The following is a 20,765-nucleotide window of genomic DNA, read 5'->3' on the forward strand; positions in this document are numbered from 1 at the left end:
CGCGCTCGCAGTGCGCCCGCGTCCGAGCCTGCTGACAAGGCAAAGCGTTCGAAAACCTCGAACCCATTTGCTGTCATGCGAGACGTCCTCGAGTTTTAAACCGTGGCGCTGGGTTGGGGCGGGGCTGGCCTGGCTTTGGGGGCGGGTCGCTTTTTCGCACAGCTTTTTCAGTCTGTTTTCGCCGCGAATCGTCGCCGTGGTTTGCCAATTTTGGCGTGAACCCCATTTCGCGGTCTATTTTCGCCCCGTCTCATCAGTGGGAAACGGTCGGACATTCGGTCGGTTGTCATCCTCGCGCGCCAGAGCCAGCGGGACAACTCCCGAAACTCTGGGGTCCAACATCGCCGGTCGAAGAGTCCAAAAGGAATCATCCGTGGCGATCCACGGCGTGAACAGCCACGAAGGGACGGAATGGAATAGACGCCCGAAACACGTGATGTGACGTTATGGACATGTTCGACAGACGCGACTCGCGCGCGGCGCCCGCGCGAAGACGATGTGCGTCGACCCCAAGCACAAGTCGTGGACCCCGAGGGAGCTCGCCAAAGCCCCGCCCGAGCGCGTGCTGATCGCGATCGACGGGCGCGTGCACGACTGCGCGGGATGGCTGCGACGGCATCCGGGCGGGGCGGCGCTGCTGAGGACGTACGCCGGGCGAGACGCGAGCGACGTGTTCGCCGCGTTTCACGGGCCGGAGGTGTACAAGACGCTCAAGGCGTTTGACGTCGGGTGCGTCGTCGAGGAGCCGGTCGTGGAGAACCCCGGGTTGGACGGCGCGCTGACCGGGGCGTACGCCAGGGCGCGGAGGAAGGAGACCGCGGCATTCAGAAAACTCCGCGAGGAGCTGTGGCGCGAGGGCGCGTTCGAGCGGAGCGTGGGCGCGATCGCCGTGACGGTGGCGAGACTGTTGATCATCCTCGCGTTGGCGATGTGGTTCACGCTGCGGCGGACCGAGTGGGTGACGACATCGCGCGCGGCGGGCGCCGTCTTTCTGGGCCTGTTCTGGCAGCAATCTCTGCTCCTGGCGCACGACTGCTGCCACCGGTGTCTGACCAGGAACACCGCGGTGGACAAGCGCTTGGGATACGTCTTCGGCACCCTGATCGGCGGCGTGGGCGCGGGATGGTGGAACATGGAGCACTGCGAGCACCACGCCGTGACGCAGGTCATCGACGGCGACCCGTCCGCGGGGTCCCATCCCGTGCTCTGTCCGCACACCAGCATGATCGACAAGTTGGGCCCGATCCTTCGCGCGGTGGTGAACTTCCAGGCGCTGTACTACGTCCCGATATGCGTCTTCGTGGGACGGGTTAACCTGCACATCATATCCATCCTCAAGGCGCCGACGAAGGACAAGCTCACGGACTTGTGCCTCATGGCGGGCTACGCCGCGTACAACGCGCTCATCCTGCAGTCGGTGGAACCGAGTGCGAGGGCGACGTATTTCGTCATCTCCAACACGGTGTGTGGGGTGTTGCACCTGGTGCTGAACATGAACCACTACCCGATGCCGATGTTGTCCTTCGACACCGCGATGGACCTCGGGTTCTTCCGGTTCCAGTGCGTCACGACGCTCAACATCGCGTCGAACGGGTGGACGTCTTGGTACTACGGCGGGCTCGAGAACCAGATCGAGCACCACCTGTTTCCGCTCATGCCCAGGCATTACCTCCCGAAGATCACGCAACGGGTGAAGAAACTGTGCGAGGACCACGCGGTGCCGTTCACGGTCGCCGCGGGGTTCTTCGACGCGAACAACAAAGTCATGAAGACGTTGAACAACGCCACCAGGAACATCGACGTGGTGCTGAGTCGAAAAGACTCGCACGGGAACGTCTCGACGCCGAGCGAACTTCACGAGGAATGAGCGCCGAGGAGAGGAGCGCTCATTCGCTCCGCGTGGTCCGCGCGTGTTGACGCGTCGCGTTTATTTAAACGACTTGTATGACATGTATCTTGATCATTTCATCGAAGCAGGCGGCGGGCGGCCGCGTCCTCTTCGCGCGAGCGTCGTCGCCGTCAAACGCCGTCGAAAACGCTTTAACTAAAACTTGAACTTTTTGGCATCCTTCTCCTTGCTCTTCTGGTCCGCCTTCCGCTTCGCCCGCCTCGCCTGATCCGCCACCATGTCCGAGAAATCCTCCGGCGCCGCGCTCGCCTTCCGCGCCGCCACCTCCGCGTCGTACCTCGCCGCCACGCCCGCCTCGTCCAGACCCCGCTCCAGGTCCTCCGGGTTTAACGCGATGTCGGTGCCCTCCCTCGCCGCCGCCGCCGCCGCCCGTTGCTCCTCCTTGCTCCCGGGAACCAAGCCCACCCTCTCGCTGGGTACCACGTACGTGTGCGCGCTGCCCATGATGTCCGTCCCCGCGACGCCCGCGTCCTTCGTCTGTAAAACCTGGTAGAGCTCCCGGGCGGGTTCCGCCTCCGAGGCGGGGCCCGATCGCTTGCGAAGGTCGAGCGGCGCGGCGGGCGTCTCCACGCCCGTCTGCAGGCTGGACATGGACGCGATACCCGCGCGAACGTCGTCGTCCCCGAGCTCCGTGCCGTCGCCGTCCTCCTCGTCCTCCTCGTCCTCCTCGTATTCGCTCTCAGACTCGGAGAGCTCCTCCATCTGGCCCCATCGTTTGGTCTTGTCGACGACGGCGTCGTAGGGGGTGCGATCGTCGTGCTCCTTCGTGCCGTACACGCCGAACACGTCGCCGTAGATGGGGTTGCCGTACTCGTCGACCGGGGGTTTGCCCCATCCGCCGGGGTGGTACCCGAACGCCGCGCCCGGGGGGATCGGCGCGGACAGCCCGGGGATCTTCAGGTTGGGATACGACGGGGGAGGGCCGTATCGCTGCATGTTGATGAGCCACGGGGGAGGGCCGTCGTCGGACATGCCGAGCGCCTCCTTCACCTCCTCGGAGAGCACGCCGGGCTTCTTTCCCCCCAAGTCCATCTCGAACTCCTTGCCCTCGAAGTACAACTCGCCGACTTTGGACATCTTGGGTTTCGTCTGAAACTTGAAGAAGGCGTCGTGGAGCACCTGGTAGTCGATGTCGATCTTTCCCAGCTTGGCGGTGGTCCGATCCTTACCCTTCTGCTTCAGCCGCTTCTGATCCTCCTTCTCGGCGTAGGCGTCGCGAAGTTTCTGGATGCCGGTGGCCTCGATGAAACCCGGCAGCTGCCACGGCGGCTTCTCGATGCCGCGCTTCCCCTGCAGAAACTTTCGCTTCTGGCTCCAGTGCGCGGGCACCGGGATGGTGTTGCGATACGCCTTGAGGTAAACGAGCAGCCTCGGGTCCGCCGCGCTGGTATCCCACACCTCCACCACCTCGGGCTTGGAGCAGTGCTGCTTGAGCTCGGCGATCTTCATCCGCGTCAGCAGCTTCTTCTTCTTCCGGCTGAGCTCATCCTCGTCGTCGGAGTCTTCGCCGCCCTCGTCGTCGCCGTCGTTCTCCTCCTTGGCGTCGCCCTCCTCCTTCTTCACGCCGCCCTCGGTCTCCGCGGCGTCGACGCCCTCCTCGCGTTTGACGAACGTCGCCGCCACGCCGTCCTCGCGCGAGGCGAACTTGGCGAAGATCTCCCCAAACTCCTTGAACGCCCCGCCGTCGGCGTCGTCAACCTCGGGGGGCGCGGCGACGTACTCGATGACGACGTCGTCCTCGGAGTCGGTCGCCGCCGCCGCCGCCGCCGCCGCAGCCTTCTTGCCCTTGGCGGCCTTCTTGCCCTTGCCCTTGGGGGACTGAACGACGGGGGGCTCGGGCTCCTTCTCCTGCGTTCGACGGACCGATCAATCGGGAGATTAATTAGTCTCGAGAGGGCACGCGGGAGGGAAATGCGCGGGATTTAGGGTTGCGTCCGCGTTCGCGCGCGACGGACGGGGGAGTCGCGGGCGCGATCGGGTGTGGGAGCGGCGCACCTGCGCGGCCGCGGCCTTCGCCGCTTTGCGCTTCTCGCGCCTCTTCGCCGCCGTGCCCATCTCAGCCGCCGCCCTGTGCTCGAAGAGATGATCGGGGCCCCCAGATTCACACGGCAAAAAGACCCGCCTACCCGCGGTGCGGGCAATCGATCCCGCTCGGCCACCTGGCCGGCACTGCCAGCTGTCGTCTTGAAAAAGCTATCCCTACTCCCCCGCCCCGGGCACACTCACGACGCGCGTCACGGGCGACGACCGTCCGTTTCAATCACCGACATGGCGCGTCACACCGCAATCTTCGCGCTCGCGGTGCGTTCCCGCGTCCCGATCGCGACGTCGCGCCCGCGTCGATCGCGTCGCGCGACCCATCCCGATCGATTTGACGACACGTCACGCCGCCGCCGCCGATCGGTGCAAAACCTGAGCCGTCCCACCCCGACCCGTCCCTTCATCCGCAGGCGTTCCTGGCTCTCGCCGCGTTCGACGGCGCCGACGCGACCACCTGCATCAGCAGCAGTAACCCCCTGGACAATAACAAGGAGTACTTCTCCGTCACCGACAGGGTCGCGGTCGACGGCACCGCCGCGGGATCCGCCGAGGTCACCGTCGCCGGCGATTTCTCAATCACCTACCACAAGCACTTCAAGGTTCTCAAGAACCTCCTCGTGACCCCGGCGAAGACCTACGTCCTGCGCATGTGCGGCTCGGACGTCCCCACGAAGTACCCCAACGGCACTGCCATCGAATCCGACGCCAAGCACTTCTCCGTCCCCGTCAAGGGCGTCGGCGTCGGCGGCTCCATCCCGATGGCCTTCCTCGAGCAGCTCGACCTCCTCGACAAGATCAAGGTTGCCGATCCCCAGTACGTCCACTCGCCGTGCATCAGGAACGCCGAGAAGGCGGGCACGATCCTCGGCCAGGGCTCGGGCCATCTCCATGCCGCCGGGTGGGCCAACAAGACCAAGGACAACGACGCCGTCGAACTAGTGGTGACGGACTCGTGGAACACTGGCGCCTGCAGCTGCGATAAAGACGTCGTCTTCGATCCGTCCACGGACGACACCCCGCTCGGCCGCGCCGAGTGGATCAAGTACATCTCCACCTTCTTCAACGAGGAGGGCCGCGCCAACGTCGCCTTCGCGCGCGAGAAGGCGGCCTACGACGCGACCAAGAAAATCGCCAAGGACGCCGCGGATGTGCACGCGTCGCTCCAGAAGCCCAAGAAGAAGTGCGCCTGGGTCAACGAAGCCTACGATTCTAACTGGAACAGCTACTGGAAGCTCGACATCGCCCCGTATAAGCTCGCGTACTGCGCCGACGCGGGCATGGAGGCGGTCACCGACAAGGACTCCCAAGGCTATGCCAAGAACTACGTCAAGTCCGGGAACCGCTTGACAAACGCCCTCGCCGACGTGGACGTCGTCATCGACGAGACGTACGACTCCGATCCCGCGACGAACCTGGACACCAAGGAGAAGGTTCTCGCGAAGCTCGGCATCACGCTCAAGGAGGGCGCCGTGCTCCTCCGTCTCGATCGCGAGCTCTCCGACAACAGCGCCACCTCCACCAAATTTTACGAGATCAACTCGGGCAACTCCGGCATCAACTGGGCGTGGTCCGAGTCCGGCGTCCTTCGCCCGGCGCACGTCCTCCAGGGCCTCGTGCACGCCGTCTGGCCGAACTCCGTGAAGGAGATCGACCCCGCCTGCGTCGACTACTTCCGCGACGTCACCGCGGGCGAGAAGCCCGTCGTCAAGGACCACACCCACTGCACGAAGTGGGACAAGGCCAACGCCGATGCGCAGTGCGTGACCAACATCATCTTCCGCGACTCCCCCGCGGCCAAGCCGTCTTTCATCGTCGCCATCCTCGTCGCCCTCGTCGTCGCCCTCATCGGCGCGTAAACACGGACGAGAGACGACCGACGTGTGACTCGACATCATCATCAACGACTCACCTTTAGTCCCCCGCTTCGGCTGGAGCGGCGACGGGAAGAGTGCACCCTTCGACGATTAGGACGCAGACGCGCGGCGACGGCTCACGAAGCCTTCGTTCCCCGTTCGCGTCCGATGTAAGTCGTCGGGACCGGCAGTGCCGCGGCCTGGACTCCGTTCGAGAGTTCCCCCGCGGCCGCCCAGGTCTCGCATGGGTTAAGCATCGCCCGAAGCCTCGGTGAAAAAAAATAAAAAAAAAGATAGAACGGGAAGTGTGCACCCTTCGACGATTAGGACGCAGACGCGCGGCGACGGCTCACGAAGCCTTTGTTCCCCGTCGCGTCCGATGTAAGTCGTCGGGACCGGCAGTGCCGCGGCCTGGACTCCGTTCGAGAGTTCCCCCGCGGCCGCCCAGGTCTCGCATGGGTTAAGCATCGCCCGAACAATAAAAAATTTAACTTTGGAACTTGTTCCAAAAACCGGAGTATCCTACTAACCGCGCTAAACCGTCTTATTGAATCGGTCGTTTATCTACGGCGGCCCGCGAAGAGCCGCGAGGCTATAGTCGAGTATACTCGGCGACTGCCACATGTCCCACCCGCCGCCCGCATCCTCGTCGTCATCGTCCTCGTCCTCGTCCTCGTCGTCCTCTCCGTCCTCGTCGTCATCGTCGAGTATGACGGCGGCGACTCTCTTCGCCGCCTTCTCCGCTTCCTCGTCGATCCACTCGTCCCCCGTCTCCCTCACCCACGACGTCTCGAAGTCCCACCCGCCGCGCCTGTCCGCGAGCACGTGCGCCGCGTACGTCGCCATGGACCTGAGCGATTCGATCCGCCGGGCCGCGGACCCCGACGCGCCCGCGGGGGGAGGAGCCCGATGAGCCGACGAGGGAGCGCCGCTCCCCACTCCGTGCCCCGCGTCGCTTCCCCCACCCGGGCTGTGCAGCACGCTAACCTCGAACGTCTCCCGCGACGCGTCACGCGCCCATCGCTCGTGCAGGCGAATCGCGTGGCGACACGCGGCGCACGCCCTGGACAGCGCGGCGTCGGCGGCGTCGGGTCCGTCCTCGGCGTTTATGAGCGAGAGGATGCACGCGCGAAGTGTGGCGCACTCGAAGGACGACGACGCGAGCTCGAAGGCGCGCTCCGCGCTCGCTAGTGCGCATCGTAGGAACATGCGGCGGTGCGTCGGGAGGTCCTTACGGCCGTGCGTGGGGCCGAAGCCGCGGTGCTTGATGAAGAACTTGCGGGGCTTCTCCTGCGCGTCCCACGCGGCGTCGGCGTAGAGGGAGCTCAGCTTGACCATCATTCTCGCGCGCCAGTGGTGCACGGCGGCGCGGCGCAGGCCCTCGGCGTCGTCGTCGTTTGCGAGGGAGGACGGGGCGCTCGTGGAGGCGGGCGGCGCCGCGCGTTGCACCGCGCGCGAGACCTCGTACGTCCCCGAGGGCTTGGGCACCTTGGTGGCATTACTATTCGTAGATCCTCCTCCTCCTCCTCCTCGCCTGGACTTGCGGACGACCGCGCCGGTCGCGGCGCACTCGGCCTGCACCAGGGCCTCGACCCTCGCGGGATCGCTCATCTACGCCGACATCGTCAACGGCTGGACCCGTCCGGCCGATACCTCCGTCTCGCTGGGTCTCGCGCGGGTCGAGTGACGAATTTTCGCTCGCGAGCCATTTTCCGAGACGGAGAAGCCCCGCCGTGTGAGCAGCCCGCCAGAATTGGATGGCTCGCGGGGAGAGGCGGCACGTGCCGCACGATCCGGCGGCTCCCAGCCCCCCGCCGTATCGCGATGACAACCTCGATCGCTCCCCGGCCAAGGCGCGGTTCACGTCGACGCGGGACAAGTACGGCTCGCCGAGGGTGTCCAAGCTCACCGCGGGCACCGTGAAGCTCGGCGGTCCCCTCACGCCCTTCCCGTCGGAGGTGATGAAGCCCGAGCCGCAGGGGCTGGTGCTGGTGCCCAAGGTGAAGGTCGATCTCGCGCGAGCGAGGTACACGAAGGGGCGGGACATGCCCTCGAGGCCCACGAGCGCCACGACTGCGCACAGCGCCACCTCCATGGTCCACTACCAGACCACCAAGGAGCGGCTCCTGAAGGAGAAGGAGTGGGAGAGGGTGCGCGACTTTTCCCTTCCTAATCGGGCGCAATTCCCCCGCCCCGCCCCGACCGACGCCCCGACCGAAACGCCGACCCCGCATCCCCTTCCCTCCCCCACTCCCGCGTCGCAGGTTCACCCGAGGCAGTTCATCAAGGTGTCGCGGACCGCGCGACCCGGCGACCGCGAGGGCATGGCCCCGGACCCCACCGTCGAGACCGCCAGGACCGCGATGGAGAAGCGACGCGCGCTGGAGCACGAAGCCGCCGTCGCGCATCTGGAGAAACTGAGGGTGGAGGCCATAGAGGAGAGGGACGCGGCGGTGGCGGAACGGAGGTCGCTGACCACCGCGCACATAAGGCGAGAGTTCGGGGCGCAGCGGGAGAGGCGACGGGACTGGTGCGAGCGCGCGGTGGCGACGGCGGCGTGGAAGCCGATGGATGCGAACCGATTCGAACAGACGCTCGCGGCCGAGCGAGACCTCGCGCTCACCTACGACCCGAAGGGACTGGCGGAGACGATGCGGTCGTCCACGACGTACGCGGCGTACTTCGAGGAGCACGCGAGGTGCACGAGGGCGACGGCGGCGGCGGAGGGCGGGTGCAAGGACGCGGGTTCGGGCAGGAGCTCGAGGTGCGAGAATGAGGAGCGAGAACGCGACGCGAGAGCCATCGCCGAGCTGGACGATTTCGACGAGCGGGTTGGGTACTTTCACGAGACGAGTTTGAGGGACAGGTGTAAGGACAGGGGATGGATCCTGAGCCCGGCGGGGAGGCGAACCGGCGGGGTGCCCGCGACGCCGACGACGCTCCGCGTGAGTAACCCGCCGGTGAGCTTCCAGAGCCCTGATTTTTAACGAGAGACTTTGGCGAAGCGCGAGCGACGCTCGTTTGATGATGCTAAGACTTGCCGTTCGTCGTCATTGACAAAATTCAAAACAACACGTTCGAATGTTGGTACTCTTGTGCGGCCGGGAGCGCGTCCCCGGCCGCGGCTATTCGCAGCGACTGTATAGAGGTCGGGTCCTCGGCGCGCGAGGTCCCTGAAAAAAATTGAGATTTGTTTTTTAGTGCGCCTTGGCCTTGCCGTTGACGTAGTAGTGCTGCCCCACGCGGTCGAGGTTGGAGAAGGTCGCCTTCCACGCCCCGTAGTAGGTCAGCACCTTGTAGTTGAGGTTCCACTTCTCCGCGAACGCCACGAACCTGCGGCTCACCTCCGGCTGCCGAAACTGCGGCATGTCCGGGAAGAGGTGATGGATCACCTGGCAGTTGAGGTACCCCATGAGCCAGTTGACGATCGAGTTCCTCGGGTTGATGTCCACGGTGTGATCCACCGCGTAGTTCACCCAGGAGATGTGCTTGTCGCTGGGCACCACGTCGAGGTGCGTGTGCGACGTGGAGAAGTGCGCGAAGAGGTACATGTACGCGATCCAGTTGCCGACCCAGAACCAGCCGTACGCTTCGGCCGTGCCGCAGCCGAGCGCGAGCTTGATGACGGCGGTGCGAACGACGTGCGAGAGGAACATCCAGGACGCCTCCTCGTAGTTTTTCTTGCGCAACACCTGCCTCGGGTGGAGGACGTAGATCCAGAACATCTGCACCAGCACGCCGGACGTGATGGGCACGAACGTCCACGCCTGCGCCCGCGCCCACGTCTTGGAGAAGCCTCGGGGGCGATTGTCCTCGACGGCGGTGTCGAAGAAGGCCACCGCGGGGGTGGTGTCGAGGTCCATGTCGTGCCTGACCTTCTGTGGCGTCGCGTGGTGCTTGTTGTGCATCTGGTTCCACATGTCGCCGGAAGTGCTGAGGCCGAAGCCGCAGGTCGCCGCCTGGATGCGCTTGTCCCACCAGATGGAGCCGGTGAGCGAGTTGTGCCCGCCCTCGTGCTGGACCCATCCGCAACGCGCGCCGAAGAAGGCGCCGTAGACGATGGACGCGAGGAGCGGTCGGCCGATGTACATGAGAAAGGTGCCGAGCGCGAACGTGGCGCACAGCTCGAGGCATCGGTACGCGAGGTGGAGCCTGGAGGGCTCGAAGAAGCCCTCCTTCTCGAGCTCCGCGCGCCAACGGGCGAAATCTTGGAGCATCGGCGCGTCCGGATCGGCGCTCCTCGGGGTCTCCGCGGGCCTCTGGGGGAGAGCCTTGAGCATTTTCCAAGCTTTCGGGGAGCGCATGTGGAACTCCTTGAACGCCTCGGTGGCGTCCGCGCCGGTGTTGGAGAGCATGTAGAAGATGACGCTGCCGCCCGGGTGCTTGAAGTTGGTGACGTCGTACTCGACGTCGTCGATGCGGACCCATCGCTGCTCGAAGGTCTGCGCGAGCTTGTGGGGCTCGAGCTTGGCGAGCTTGGAGTTGTCCAGCTTCGCCTTGTTGCCCCGGGTCATGGGCGACCGCACGGAGTCCGCGGGAGGGCACATGGTAACGACGTCGACGGCTGCCGATCAAAACCCCGCCTCGCCTCCTTCAAATTTCACTGCCAGCCGCTTGCCGCGCAGGAATGATGATTATTTCGTGCGTCAGAACCCCCTCGGACGAAACCCGAAGGATTGGGCGCGACACGATACGAACCCGACACGCCGAAACGCGAACGAGCCGCCAAAGGCACGGGCGTGAGCCACGCGCGCGGTGGTGTGGCTCAACCGCGCGAGCTCGCATCGGAAACCGCGCGTTAACCCCGCCGTAAACCTCCGGATTATTTTTTCTGGTTGGCTTGACGTCATCGCCTGCAGGTGATTTTTTGTGAAATCATGTGGTTCTGGGCATTTTTGGTTCCGTGACTCAAGAATGGAGGTTTATTTTTGCCCGTATGACCGGAAACCGCCGACGTTTCGAGCCTCCCGCCCAAGGTCAACCGCGCCAAACTCGGTTCGCGTCCGTCGCCGTTTCTCCAAACGCTCGTGGTTTTTTTTTCACTCGTCCCCGCGCCAACCGCCGACTTCCCTCGCGGCTCTCAGCCTGTCGCGCAGCTCCTTGACCACCCCGCCCGCGTCCATCCCGCGCTCAGTCAGCTCCTCGATGAGCTCGTGCTTCCGCATCTTGCTGATCGCCGTCCGCCGCGCCCCCGGGGTCGCGTCCTCCCCACCGCGCGGCCCCGGACTCCTGCTCATCGACTCCGCCCTGGGCGGGAGCAACGTCGTCGTCGGCGGCGGCGGCGACGGGGGAGCCGGCGACCTCGACCGTCGACCGTCGACGTGGACGTCGTCGCCGTCGCCGTCTCGTTCCCGCCTTTCCGTTTCCCGATCGGTCCCGACGGACGCTCTCTCCGCCTCGGGTATCCTCGGCGTGGGCCTGGACGATGACGCGATCGGGGGCGCGGACAACCCGCTCGGCACCCCACTCGGCACCCCGCTCGGCACCCCGCTCGGCACCCCACTCGGCGCTCCGCTCAGCACCCCATCACCCGGCGACGCGTCGTCGTCGCCGCTCGGCGAACGCGTCCGCCCCGAGGACGGCGACGGGGCGAATTCGGCGTCGTCTCGCCGCCAGCCGTCTCGCCGACCAACCGCCGCCCGAGTCAGGCGCTCCAGCAGCGCGTCCACCCGCGCGACGGCGGCCGCGTCCGGGGAGGAATATGAATCGTCGCGCCGGGAGGATCCGCCTCGCGCCGACCGAGCGTCGAGGGAGGATCGCGAACGCCGCCGCCAGCTGTGTCGTCGTCTCCCAGAGGCTTCTTCATCGTCCGATGAGTCGTCCGATGAGAGCTCCGATGAGTCGTCCGATGAGAGCTCCGATGACAGCTCCGATGACAGCTCCGAGGATCCGATCGAGGGCGAGCCCGACGCGTGCGCGGAGACGGCGCGGCGATCGACGACGGAGCAAGCGGCGGATCTGGACCGATCGCCGGGGCCGACCCCTCGCCGCTCGAACCGCGACGACGCCGGGTTCCCCCCGCGCCGGCACGCGCCGCGCGGCGGGGCGTGACGCCTCGCGGCGGGCCACTCGGCGTCGGGCCACTCGTGCCGGTGGAGTAACTCGCTCGACGGCCTGGACCGCACCCACGGCAGGAGCGGCTTGACGATCCTCCCCCCCGGCAGGTGCCTGGGCGTCGAGCCGCGACGGCGGGTGAGCGCCGACGACGACGCGACGCGGAGCCCCGCGCACAGCCGCTCGTCCAGGCGGCGCAGGATCTCGGGATCGACCGCTGGGAGCGGAGGGGGTCCGGGCGGCGCGTCGCCGTCGACCCGGTCCAAGGGCGCGCGCCCCCGGTCCGACGGGAGCGCCATCCTTCGCGCGACGGTTTTCTCCGACGACGACGACGACGGCGGCGACGACGCCCCGCCGCCGTTGGACTCTCCGCCTCGGTCGTCGTATCGGGCGAGGTAGAGCTCCAGCGCGCGTCGCCCGCTCCTCGCCGCGCTCAACGACGCGGGGGTGAGGTCCAGGGGCGGTCGCGGGACCTCCTCCCCCGCGCCCATCGCGCGCGCGTAACAATAAATCGCCCCAGCCCGGGTTCCCCCCGCCGACTTCGCCGCTGCGTGAGCTTGCGCGTAACACCACTTTTTCGCCGGAGAGCCCCCGCACGTACGCGGGCGCCGGGCGGGACGCGGAAGCAGGGTTCGCGTCATGGGCAAGTCCCCGCGCGCGTCCCAGGGGCGCTCCATCGCCAGGCGCATGGAGAGCTCGGGGGGCAGGCGGAAGCAGAAGGGCGACGGCCTCGTGCCGGGCTCGAAACACGCCGGGCTCTTCAGCGACGACGCCATTGCGAGCTTCGACGAGCTGCTCAACTCGGACGACGTCGCGTTTCGCACGGCGCCCGGTCCGCCGGTGCGCAGGGCGCCGCCCCCTGAACCCGACCCGGCTGCCGCCGCCGCCGCCGGCGGCGGCGGCACCCCGTCGTGGATCCCGTCCGCCCTTCGAACCGCATCGTCCGGTCGATGGCTGAGCTGGATCAACGTCGCGATGCTTCTCGTCCTTCTCCTCGGCGCCGGGCTCGCGTACGTGTACGTGGGCGGCAGCGAGTGGACCGAGCCCGCGGAGGCGGACATGAGGCTGGCGGACACCGCCGGGATGGTGGAATCCGCGCCGGCCGCGTCGGAGCCGCCGTCGGCGAAGGACATCATAGAGGAGTACCGGCGGAAGCGCCTGGCCAAGGAGGCCAAGGAGAGGGAGGAGAGGGAGACGAGGCTGGCGGCGAGGATGGCGGAGGTTGCGAACGAGGCGACGACATCGCCGACGCCGGAACCCGAGCCGCCCGCGCCGTCGCTGGAGCCGGAGGCGGCGCCGCCGCCGCCTCGACGCGCGATGAAGCCCAAGAAGGCGGCGACGGCGGATGAGCGAGCGGCGAAGCCGAAGTCGAAGTCGACCGAGTCGTCTCAACCGAATTCGAAGTCGACCGAGTCGTCTCAACCGACGTCGAAGTCAAAAACCGAGTCGTCTCAACCGAAGTCGGAGACGGACGAGGAGCGGTCAGCTAGGTACGCCCGGGAGGATGCGGCGCGGGAGGCGCGGATCGTGCGCGAGGATGAGGAGCGGAAAGCGCGCATCGAGGAGGAGGAGAGGGCGGCGAGGGCCCGGGTGGAGGAGTTGGAGGCGAGGGCCCGGGTGGAGGAGTTGGAGGCGAGTAGTGTGGGAGCGGCGGGCGGGGCGGCGAAGCCCGCGGCGGTCGTCGACACCGTCGATTACGAGGAGGAGGAGGACAGGCCCGCGCCCGTGCGGCAAAGGAAGAAGGAGAGGGAGAAGGAGAGGGAGGAAGCGCCGGCGGTGGCGGGGAACCTCGGGGTGGACTACGAGTAGTGCTGTGTATTAAATGTAGGGTAGACATTCTCACCCTGAACGGGATATATATTACGAAGGTAAAAGCCAAGCGGCGTCTTCATCACATTTGTCACTATAACGAGGCGTTGCGCTGCGAAAAGCAGCCCGACCATCACCAGCCCAATAATATTCTACGACGGACCTTGCAACGGCTATGGCACTTCGAGTGATCAAAACGCGGTTTTGCCGCTCAGACACAAGTCGACCTTTTGTACTAGATTTGGATTTTCCAAAGCTGCAGCCACGCGCTCCTTATCATTAAGCTGCTTGTTGACAGACATTTCCGAAGTATGCGACCCGGGATAGACAATTGTGTCAACTTTGAATCTTTTTGGAAGTACCCGAGAGAGTTTCAATCGAATTGAAAGGCCGATCAGGGTCACCATACTGCAACTAGGGACAGTCGGGGTGAAGACAACTTTCACGCGCGATCCTTCCACCAGCAATCCAGCCTCCTTCACGACATCTAGCTGCTCAAGGCTGTAAGGATGTTCGGGATCGTTGATGTTCTTGATGTGGTCGAAAATCTCTGTAGAGGCAAATGGTTCGACCGTACGATCATTGCTGTCATCGACCCGACTCGTCCTCGCGGTACACGATCTCGACCGCGCTCGTCGAACGAGGGGTGAAGGATTATCAAATTCGGAGTCCATCAGTCGCCGTCAGCCCTCACGAGTAACTGCCACGCGCGTGATAAAGAAGAGCTGACGTGAAATTGGGGATACTCGCTTGGAGTCTTTCGTTTTCTCAAAAGCCGTCGAAGGATATTTGAGCAGGACGAGCAAAGCTGCGCTCTCGGTTATCGTCTGCCTTGTCTGGATTACTGCTGGTGAGTATCGATATGCGCACCGACCACCTTCCCCCTTACCCCATCTACCATCTTTTTCTGAGAGGTGCTTCTTTTTGTGAGCACGGGTCGATTTTTTCTGAGAGAACGCAGGGAGAAAAAAAGCGAAGCGCGCCGACGGGCTGAAAATATTGTCGCAACATCCACGTGACACGTCACCGTTTCCGAGTCTTGAGTCGTAGACCGTCGTTTATAAACTCCCCGAGATTCTCGGCCTCGACTTTCAGGCAAAGCTATCCAAAATCCCCCGATCGGCGAACCCTGGACACTACGTCACGCGCGCGTCGCCCGCACACGCAGACCGTACCTACCTTCTTTTTGAAGAGAGATGGCCTCCATCGTGAACGCCGCCTCCGCGGCCTCCCGCGTCGCCGCGCCCTCCAAGGCCACCGCCGCCTCCAACATGGCGCGCGCCTCCGCCTTCCACGGCCTTCGCGCCCACAAGGCCTCCTCCGTCAAGGCCTCCGCGCGCTCCGGCGCGCAGGTCGTGAAGGCCTCGGCCGATTCGGACGCCGCCACCTTCGGGCGCCGTGACATCGCCAAGGGCGCGCTCGCCGGCCTCTCCGCTGCGGCCATCGCCGCGATGCCCGCGGGCCCCGCCAAGGCTGAGGAGGTGTCCAAGTTTTGGGAGATCGTCGACCTCCCGCTCGAGCCCGGGGTCATCCTCCTGGACATCGCGTTCGTCCCCGACGATCCCAAGCACGGATTCCTCCTCGGTACCCGCCAGACGATCCTCGAGACCTTCGACGGCGGCAAGACCTGGGACTTTAAGTCCATCCCCGCCGCCTTTGACGACGATGTGAACTACCGATTCAACTCCGTTTCCTTCAACGGCAAGGAGGGCTGGATCGTCGGCAAGCCCGCGATTCTCCTCCACACCACCGACGGCGGCGACACGTGGGAGAGGGTCGGCCTCTCCCCCAGGCTCCCCGGCGCCCCCGTGCTCATCACCGCCACCGGCCGAGCGGGCCAAGCCGAGATGGTCACCGACGAGGGCGCAATCTACCTCACCACCGACGCGGCGCGAAACTGGAAAGCCGCCGTGGAGGAGACCATCTCCGCCACCCTCAACCGCACGGTGTCCTCCGGCGTGCAGGGTGCCTCCTACTACACCGGCACCCTGTCCACCATCGCGCGGAACAACGACGGCGACTACATCGGCCTGTCGTCGCGCGGCAACTTTTACATGACCTGGTCCCCGGGCCAGGCGTACTGGCAGCCGCACAACCGCTCCTCGGGCCGCAGGGTGCAGAGCATGGGCTGGCGCCCCGACGGTGGGATCTGGGAGCTCACTCGCGGCGGCGGCATCTTCTTCAGCAACACCGACGGGCTCCCCGAGAACGACGACGACTTCTCCGAGGGTAAGATTGGCAGCCGCGGCTTCGGCTTGCTCGACCTCACGGCCAAGCCCAACGGCAAGCAGTTCTGGATCGTGGGTGGCTCGGGCAGCGTCTTCTACTCCAACGACGCGGGTAAGAGCTGGAAGCGCGACCGCGGGACCGACAACGTGGCGGGTAACCTCTACAACGTCAAGTTCAGCTCCGACGACAGCGGATTCATCCTGGGCAACGACGGCATCCTCCTCCGCTACGTCGGCCCCAAGTAAAGACAAGACGGGGGTTGAGAATGGGGGGTTGATGAGGAGGTCTAGTGGCGAGGCGATATAGCAGATGTCGAAATTTTAATATTCGAGGTCAACTTTGTGTAAATCGTTGATGGTAGGCTAAGATTACCAAACAGGTCTACGTGAAACACCGTGTTTCAGTTATTTCGTTGAAGGCTCTCACAAAACCCCCAATAGTACTCGTACATCCCTCAGCGGCGGGTCATCTCTCCAATCCCCGCCCTCCAAACCATTCGTCTCGTCTCTCAACCCTCACGAAAACTTTATCTCCTTCATCTTGCTCATCCTCGCGTGCAAATCGTCGTGGCTCCCTGCGCGCTTCAGCTTGTGAAACAGCCGCCTGTGGGTGTCGTAGAGCTCCTTCAGGCTCGACAGATAGAGCGCGTGGTACTCGTCAATCTGCCGCAGCGTCGGCTCCGCAATCTTGGGGCAAGGGATCGGGTGCCCGACCACGACCTCGATGGACTCCCGCTTCGGCATCGGGCCCTTTCCGCTTCGGAACATCCGTCGAAGCACCCCCCCGGAGAGGCTTCGGCCGTAAAAGGCCGGCGGCGTGACGCCGATGAGCTGCTTCATCCACAGCTGGAACCTGCGAAGCGGGCTGCCCTCGGGGTTGTCCATCTGCTCGAATATATCGTTCTCGCCGAACGCAAACACCGGCACGAGGCTGGCGCCAGTCTTCAGCGCCATCTTCACGAAACCCTTTCGCCGAGCGAGCGTCAGCACCGCCCAACCCGGTCGCGCATCCAACGCCTCCGCCGCGCCGCCAACCACGATCGCCACCGACGCCCCGGGCGCCCTGGTCAGGTTCCTCTGCACGCTCGCCCTCGTCACGCTGTTGATCCCCAGCGCCATGAGCACCTCGCGCGTGAACGGGAACATAAAGTTAATCGCCAGCGTGAGCAGTCGCAGGTCCAAGCCGGGAAACGCCTGCTCAAACCCGGTGGCGTTCGTCGCGAAGGTTATGAGCGCGCCGACGCCTATGATGCCGTGCGGGTGGTACCCGAACAGGTAGTTACCCGCCGGGTCCAGGTCGCACGACTTGTGCAGCCGCACCGGGAAGTAATCCGCGAGCTTGTTCCAGAACGGCAGCCGCCGCGTCCACGGTAAAAATCGTTTTCCGCTCTCCGGCGTCGCGTAGTCGACAAACACGTACCAGCTGATGTACCCTATGAACACGGCCCTGATCCACGGGTGGGCGCAGAAGAGGAAGTAGTTCGGGTACACCAGCAGCGCGGACAGTAAGAACGCGTAGATCATGACGACCAGGCCAACCTGCGACGCGTGCTGCCCCCGCTGCGTGCGGTGCGCCGACGGACTAAACGCAGGGTGCACCAGCGACGCAAAGTACAGACCAAAGGGGAGGAAGTACCACCCGAGCAGGCGCCGCCACAGCTCCGCGGTGCACGCCCAGAACAGCAAGCCTGCGAGTCGCGAGTTGTGGGGGGAAAGATGGAAGGTGAGCGCGGGGTCGGGGTCGGGGTCGGGTTTGGGCGAGGTGAGAAGGGCGCGGGCGCCAGATCTGGCGACGCGTCGTGGACGGGGGGCTCGGGAACGAGGCGACACGCACCCACGGCGCGATGTGGGGTCTTCTCCGGCGTCCTCTCCGGCGTGACGAACTCCGCGACCCTGTCGGCGAGGGACCCGAGGGACGACGCGCTGTCGAACTCCTGGATCTTGTAGCCGAACGTCCCGGGCTCGCCGTTAGCGACGCTTCCGTCGCCGGAGGACGTGGGCGTGGACCCGGCGCCGCTGCCCGAGATATTAATGTTGGGCGCATCCTCCACTATGGTTCCGAACTTCTCCTTCGCGGCGACGCCTCGGCGGTTGACGAGTCCGAGCCCCGTCGCCCGCTCCGCCATCGTCGTCGCCCGGATACCGCCCGGCTGCCGCTGAATCTGTACACGCGGTGCGCAAAGTGTTCCGCCGGTCGACGCGTGGGGGGAAATTATTTCACCTCGAAGCGTCGTCTTCTCGACCGGGGCGGACCCGCCAAAAATCCAACTTATGGCACAAATCGATGCCACCTGGACACGAATAAATCGTGGTGGGCACCTGACTGGTTGTCATATCACACTCGGGAAAATAATGGATCGGCCGCCTTTCCGAGGTGGAGAAAAATCTCATCGAGTTGGCGCACCATTTGCTCGTGCGAAACGCCGACCGGTTTAATTGGTCGGCCGCGACGCATCACCCGAACCGAGCTCGAGCTCTCTCAGCTCGTCGAAGATAACATTAGGACACTTTTTCGAGAGCGGCGCCTCTCCCGCAATGGCGGCGAGCATCGGGGCTGTGACGTCCTCGGCGGCGTCAGCGCTGCGATGGGGACGACGGCATGGACCACGTCGGCGTGGGGACACCCCGCCGCGCGCTCCACGCACCACGAGGGCCTCCGAGGCCCCGCCGCCCAGCTTCGAGGAGACCGAGGCAATCCTGAGGAGGGCCTCCGAGGCCCCGCCGCCCAGCTTCGAGGAGACGGAGGCAATCCTGAGGAGGGCCTCCGAGGCCCGGACCGACGGGGGGCCGCCCCCAGGCTTCGAGCGGACCATGCTCTGGAGCGACGATCAGAATAAGTTTGTGAACGCGGGGGAGCCCCAGACCCGGCTCGACGATCCGTGCCTTCAGGGCCTGACCATCGAACCCGGCGAGGTCATCTCTCGCATCAACAAGGCTCGGGGCAAGGGCGGCCGGCTGGACCTCACGGGGATCGGCCTGACCAAGGTTCCCGACGAGGTGTGGACGCTGACCGACTTGACCGACCTTCAGCTCAGCAACAACAAGATCACGCGCATCCCCAACGACGTGGGCAACCTCGCCGAGCTCGAGCGCCTCGGGCTCGCGGGCAATCGACTTACCGAGATCCCCGAGGGCATCGGCGGGTGCGAGTGCCTCGAGGGCCTCTGGGCGCACGGTAACCTCATCGGCCGCGTGCCCGACGCCATCGGCAGATGCGAGCGGCTCCGGCACCTGATGCTCGCCGGGAACAGGATCCGCGAGTTGCCCGCGTCCCTCGGCGACTGCAAGTACCTCGAGGAGCTCTCCGTCCCGGGCAACAGACTCGAATCTCTGCCGGAGACGATCGGCGGCGCGTACATGCTCCGCGTCATCGACGTCCACGGCAACAGGATCGCGCGGCTGCCGGATTCCATCGCGAGGCTCAAGTCGTTGGAGGAGCTCAGCGCGCAGGGTAACCTCTTGACGTCCATCCCTGACGACGTCGGCGAGATGCGTCGGCTGGTGCGGCTCAACGTCGCGGAGAACAAACTATCGTCGCTGCCGAAGGGTCTGGGCGACGCGGCGATGATGACCACGCTGTGGTGCTACGGTAACCCCGACCTGCGATCGCTTCCGATGTCCCTCGCCAAGAACGTGTCGCTGCGGAGCGTGTGGTGCGAGGGGTGCGACGCGCTCGAGGGCGACGAGGTCAGGGCGCTGGTCGAGGCGCTCCCGACGCGGAAAGGGGGCGTGGGCGCGACGATCGGGCTCGACCTCGCGCAGTGCACCCGTGCGGGGTTGAAGATCAGGCCGGCGACTGCGCTCGACGCCAACGCCCCAGGCGGGCTTGCGTGCGATCACCCCCACGTGGCCGTCTCGGAAATTCCGGGGGCGGATACTTCACCGGATTCGCCGGATACCCCGCCCGGAAGATACTCGCGCGGATACTTCAAGCACGTGCGGTGGACCGAGGACGCGCACGCGCCGGTCCTCATCGTCGCGTTCGGCAGCGCCCCGGGCGTCCCCAACTGGGGCGGCTTGCTCCGAAAGCTGAGGAAAGATTTGCTGGCGCGGGGCGCCGCGTGCGCGGGGGGAGCCGGCGCGGACGCCGCCGCCGCCGTGGAAGCCGCCGCCGTCGGCTTCGACGTCCTCTACGTCGCGGACGTGACCAGGTCGTGGTACCACGGCGAAGGAGTCGGCGGGGGGAACGAAGGAAACGACGAGGCGGAGCGCACGTGGCGCGAGGGGATTGGACGCGTCGCCGGGCGGTACGAGCGGGTGTTAAATTTGGGCGACTCGATGGGCGCGAGCGCCGCGCTCCTCTTCGCCGACGTCGCCGATCACGCGATGGCGTTTTGTCCGCAGGTTGACCTCGTGTCCGCGTCGATACGACCCGGACGTAGCGCGCGGTGGATGCGGCATTTTCGGGAGAGGCTCGTCTCCGCGGTGGACAGGGCGGTGAGCGGGTCGAGGCGGTCGCGAGTCGAGATTCACTCCGGGACGTGGGAGCACGACTTGGCGCAGGCGGATTTCGTGCCGGACGCCGTCGGGCGGGACAGGATCGACGCCGAGGGTCTCGCGTTGAACGTGGTGTTGCACCCGGTGGATAACCACAGGCTCGCGCTTGCGCTGGAGGAGGGCGACGAGCTGCTGCCGATGGTGAGGAAGGCGTACCACGAGCAGCTCGCGGCGGCGAGGGCGGGGGGCGGCGGGGGGGGCGACGCGACGAGGGCTCCACTGTCCGGGGCGAACGAGGCGAAGGGCGCGGACGCCATCAGCCTCAAGTCATTCAAACCCGGCGTTCGACTCCCCAACTGACGAGGGCGAAAGCGGACCACTAGCCAGCCACGCGTGGACTGAATAAATCGACCAATCTCACCCTGCTGTCTTTGC

The 20,765-nt window shown here is 65.5% G+C and overlaps 13 protein-coding genes across 13 annotated transcripts; 7 read left to right on the forward strand and 6 right to left on the reverse strand.

Moving 5' to 3' along the window:
- The first annotated feature begins 471 nt into the window (after window positions 1–471).
- MICPUN_108230 (predicted protein) lies at window positions 472–1,967 on the forward strand. The gene has a single exon (XM_002502016.1). It carries the CDS (start codon window positions 497–499, stop codon window positions 1,865–1,867), a length of 1,371 nt encoding a protein of 456 aa, XP_002502062.1. The 5' UTR covers window positions 472–496; the 3' UTR covers window positions 1,868–1,967.
- A 25-nt stretch (window positions 1,968–1,992) lies between these two features.
- On the reverse strand, window positions 1,993–3,964 carry MICPUN_106896 (predicted protein; the record flags this gene model as incomplete). Its single annotated transcript, XM_002502397.1, has 2 exons — window positions 1,993–3,718; window positions 3,905–3,964. 2 exons carry the CDS (start codon window positions 3,962–3,964, stop codon window positions 2,045–2,047), a joined length of 1,734 nt encoding a protein of 577 aa, XP_002502443.1. The 3' UTR covers window positions 1,993–2,044.
- A 213-nt stretch (window positions 3,965–4,177) lies between these two features.
- Window positions 4,178–5,805, forward strand: MICPUN_100432 (predicted protein; the record flags this gene model as incomplete). Its single annotated transcript, XM_002502017.1, has 2 exons — window positions 4,178–4,210; window positions 4,360–5,805. 2 exons carry the CDS (start codon window positions 4,178–4,180, stop codon window positions 5,803–5,805), a joined length of 1,479 nt encoding a protein of 492 aa, XP_002502063.1.
- A 561-nt stretch (window positions 5,806–6,366) lies between these two features.
- On the reverse strand, window positions 6,367–7,413 carry MICPUN_58453 (predicted protein; the record flags this gene model as incomplete). The annotated part of the gene is made up of 1 exon (XM_002502398.1): window positions 6,367–7,413. One exon carries the CDS (start codon window positions 7,411–7,413, stop codon window positions 6,367–6,369), a length of 1,047 nt encoding a protein of 348 aa, XP_002502444.1.
- A 146-nt stretch (window positions 7,414–7,559) lies between these two features.
- Window positions 7,560–8,789, forward strand: MICPUN_58454 (predicted protein; the record flags this gene model as incomplete). The annotated part of the gene is made up of 2 exons (XM_002502018.1): window positions 7,560–7,952; window positions 8,067–8,789. 2 exons carry the CDS (start codon window positions 7,560–7,562, stop codon window positions 8,787–8,789), a joined length of 1,116 nt encoding a protein of 371 aa, XP_002502064.1.
- Window positions 8,790–8,999: 210 nt separating this feature from the next.
- Window positions 9,000–10,316, reverse strand: MICPUN_82337 (predicted protein; the record flags this gene model as incomplete). Its single annotated transcript, XM_002502399.1, has 1 exon — window positions 9,000–10,316. One exon carries the CDS (start codon window positions 10,314–10,316, stop codon window positions 9,000–9,002), a length of 1,317 nt encoding a protein of 438 aa, XP_002502445.1.
- A 525-nt stretch (window positions 10,317–10,841) lies between these two features.
- Window positions 10,842–12,347, reverse strand: MICPUN_58456 (predicted protein; the record flags this gene model as incomplete). The annotated part of the gene is made up of 1 exon (XM_002502400.1): window positions 10,842–12,347. The coding sequence occupies one exon, from the start codon at window positions 12,345–12,347 to the stop codon at window positions 10,842–10,844; it is 1,506 nt and encodes a 501-aa protein (XP_002502446.1).
- A 148-nt stretch (window positions 12,348–12,495) lies between these two features.
- MICPUN_100436 (predicted protein) lies at window positions 12,496–13,665 on the forward strand (the record flags this gene model as incomplete). Its single annotated transcript, XM_002502019.1, has 1 exon — window positions 12,496–13,665. One exon carries the CDS (start codon window positions 12,496–12,498, stop codon window positions 13,663–13,665), a length of 1,170 nt encoding a protein of 389 aa, XP_002502065.1.
- MICPUN_94181 (predicted protein) lies at window positions 13,653–14,579 on the reverse strand. Its single transcript, XM_002502401.1, has one exon. It carries the CDS (start codon window positions 14,337–14,339, stop codon window positions 13,857–13,859), a length of 483 nt encoding a protein of 160 aa, XP_002502447.1. The 5' UTR covers window positions 14,340–14,579; the 3' UTR covers window positions 13,653–13,856.
- A 230-nt stretch (window positions 14,580–14,809) lies between these two features.
- MICPUN_58459 (predicted protein) lies at window positions 14,810–16,239 on the forward strand. Its single transcript, XM_002502020.1, has one exon. The coding sequence runs from the start codon at window positions 14,862–14,864 to the stop codon at window positions 16,137–16,139; it is 1,278 nt and encodes a 425-aa protein (XP_002502066.1). The 5' UTR covers window positions 14,810–14,861; the 3' UTR covers window positions 16,140–16,239.
- MICPUN_58460 (predicted protein) lies at window positions 16,199–18,064 on the reverse strand. Its single transcript, XM_002502402.1, has 2 exons — window positions 17,728–18,064; window positions 16,199–17,581 (listed from the first exon to the last, which is right to left on the reverse strand). Exons 1-2 carry the CDS (start codon window positions 18,017–18,019, stop codon window positions 16,410–16,412), a joined length of 1,464 nt encoding a protein of 487 aa, XP_002502448.1. The 5' UTR covers window positions 18,020–18,064; the 3' UTR covers window positions 16,199–16,409.
- Window positions 18,065–18,848: 784 nt separating this feature from the next.
- MICPUN_72501 (predicted protein) lies at window positions 18,849–19,424 on the forward strand (the record flags this gene model as incomplete). Its single annotated transcript, XM_002502021.1, has 2 exons — window positions 18,849–19,026; window positions 19,096–19,424. Coding segments are annotated over 2 exons (507 nt in total), but the record flags the coding sequence as incomplete, so codon positions are not given.
- MICPUN_108233 (predicted protein) lies at window positions 19,419–20,754 on the forward strand. Its single transcript, XM_002502022.1, has one exon. It carries the CDS (start codon window positions 19,458–19,460, stop codon window positions 20,688–20,690), a length of 1,233 nt encoding a protein of 410 aa, XP_002502068.1. The 5' UTR covers window positions 19,419–19,457; the 3' UTR covers window positions 20,691–20,754.
- The last annotated feature ends 11 nt before the right edge of the window (window positions 20,755–20,765 follow it).

This window comes from Micromonas commoda, chromosome 5 (genome assembly GCF_000090985.2).
Source record: "Micromonas commoda chromosome 5, complete sequence".
In the NCBI taxonomy this organism is placed as follows: domain Eukaryota; kingdom Viridiplantae; phylum Chlorophyta; class Mamiellophyceae; order Mamiellales; family Mamiellaceae; genus Micromonas; species Micromonas commoda.

Coding starts and splice junctions, on each gene's coding strand:
- MICPUN_94181 (XM_002502401.1), bottom strand. CDS start 14,339: ATGGACTCCGAATTTGATAATCCTTCACCCCTCGTTCGACGAGCGCGG.
- MICPUN_58459 (XM_002502020.1), top strand. CDS start 14,862: ATGGCCTCCATCGTGAACGCCGCCTCCGCGGCCTCCCGCGTCGCCGCG.
- MICPUN_58460 (XM_002502402.1), bottom strand. CDS start 18,019: ATGGCGGAGCGGGCGACGGGGCTCGGACTCGTCAACCGCCGAGGCGTC. Junction 17,582..17,727: donor GACCCCACATCGCGCCGTGG/GTGCGTGTCGCC, acceptor CGCGACTCGCAG/GCTTGCTGTTCTGGGCGTGC.
- MICPUN_108233 (XM_002502022.1), top strand. CDS start 19,458: ATGATGACCACGCTGTGGTGCTACGGTAACCCCGACCTGCGATCGCTT.
- MICPUN_108230 (XM_002502016.1), top strand. CDS start 497: ATGTGCGTCGACCCCAAGCACAAGTCGTGGACCCCGAGGGAGCTCGCC.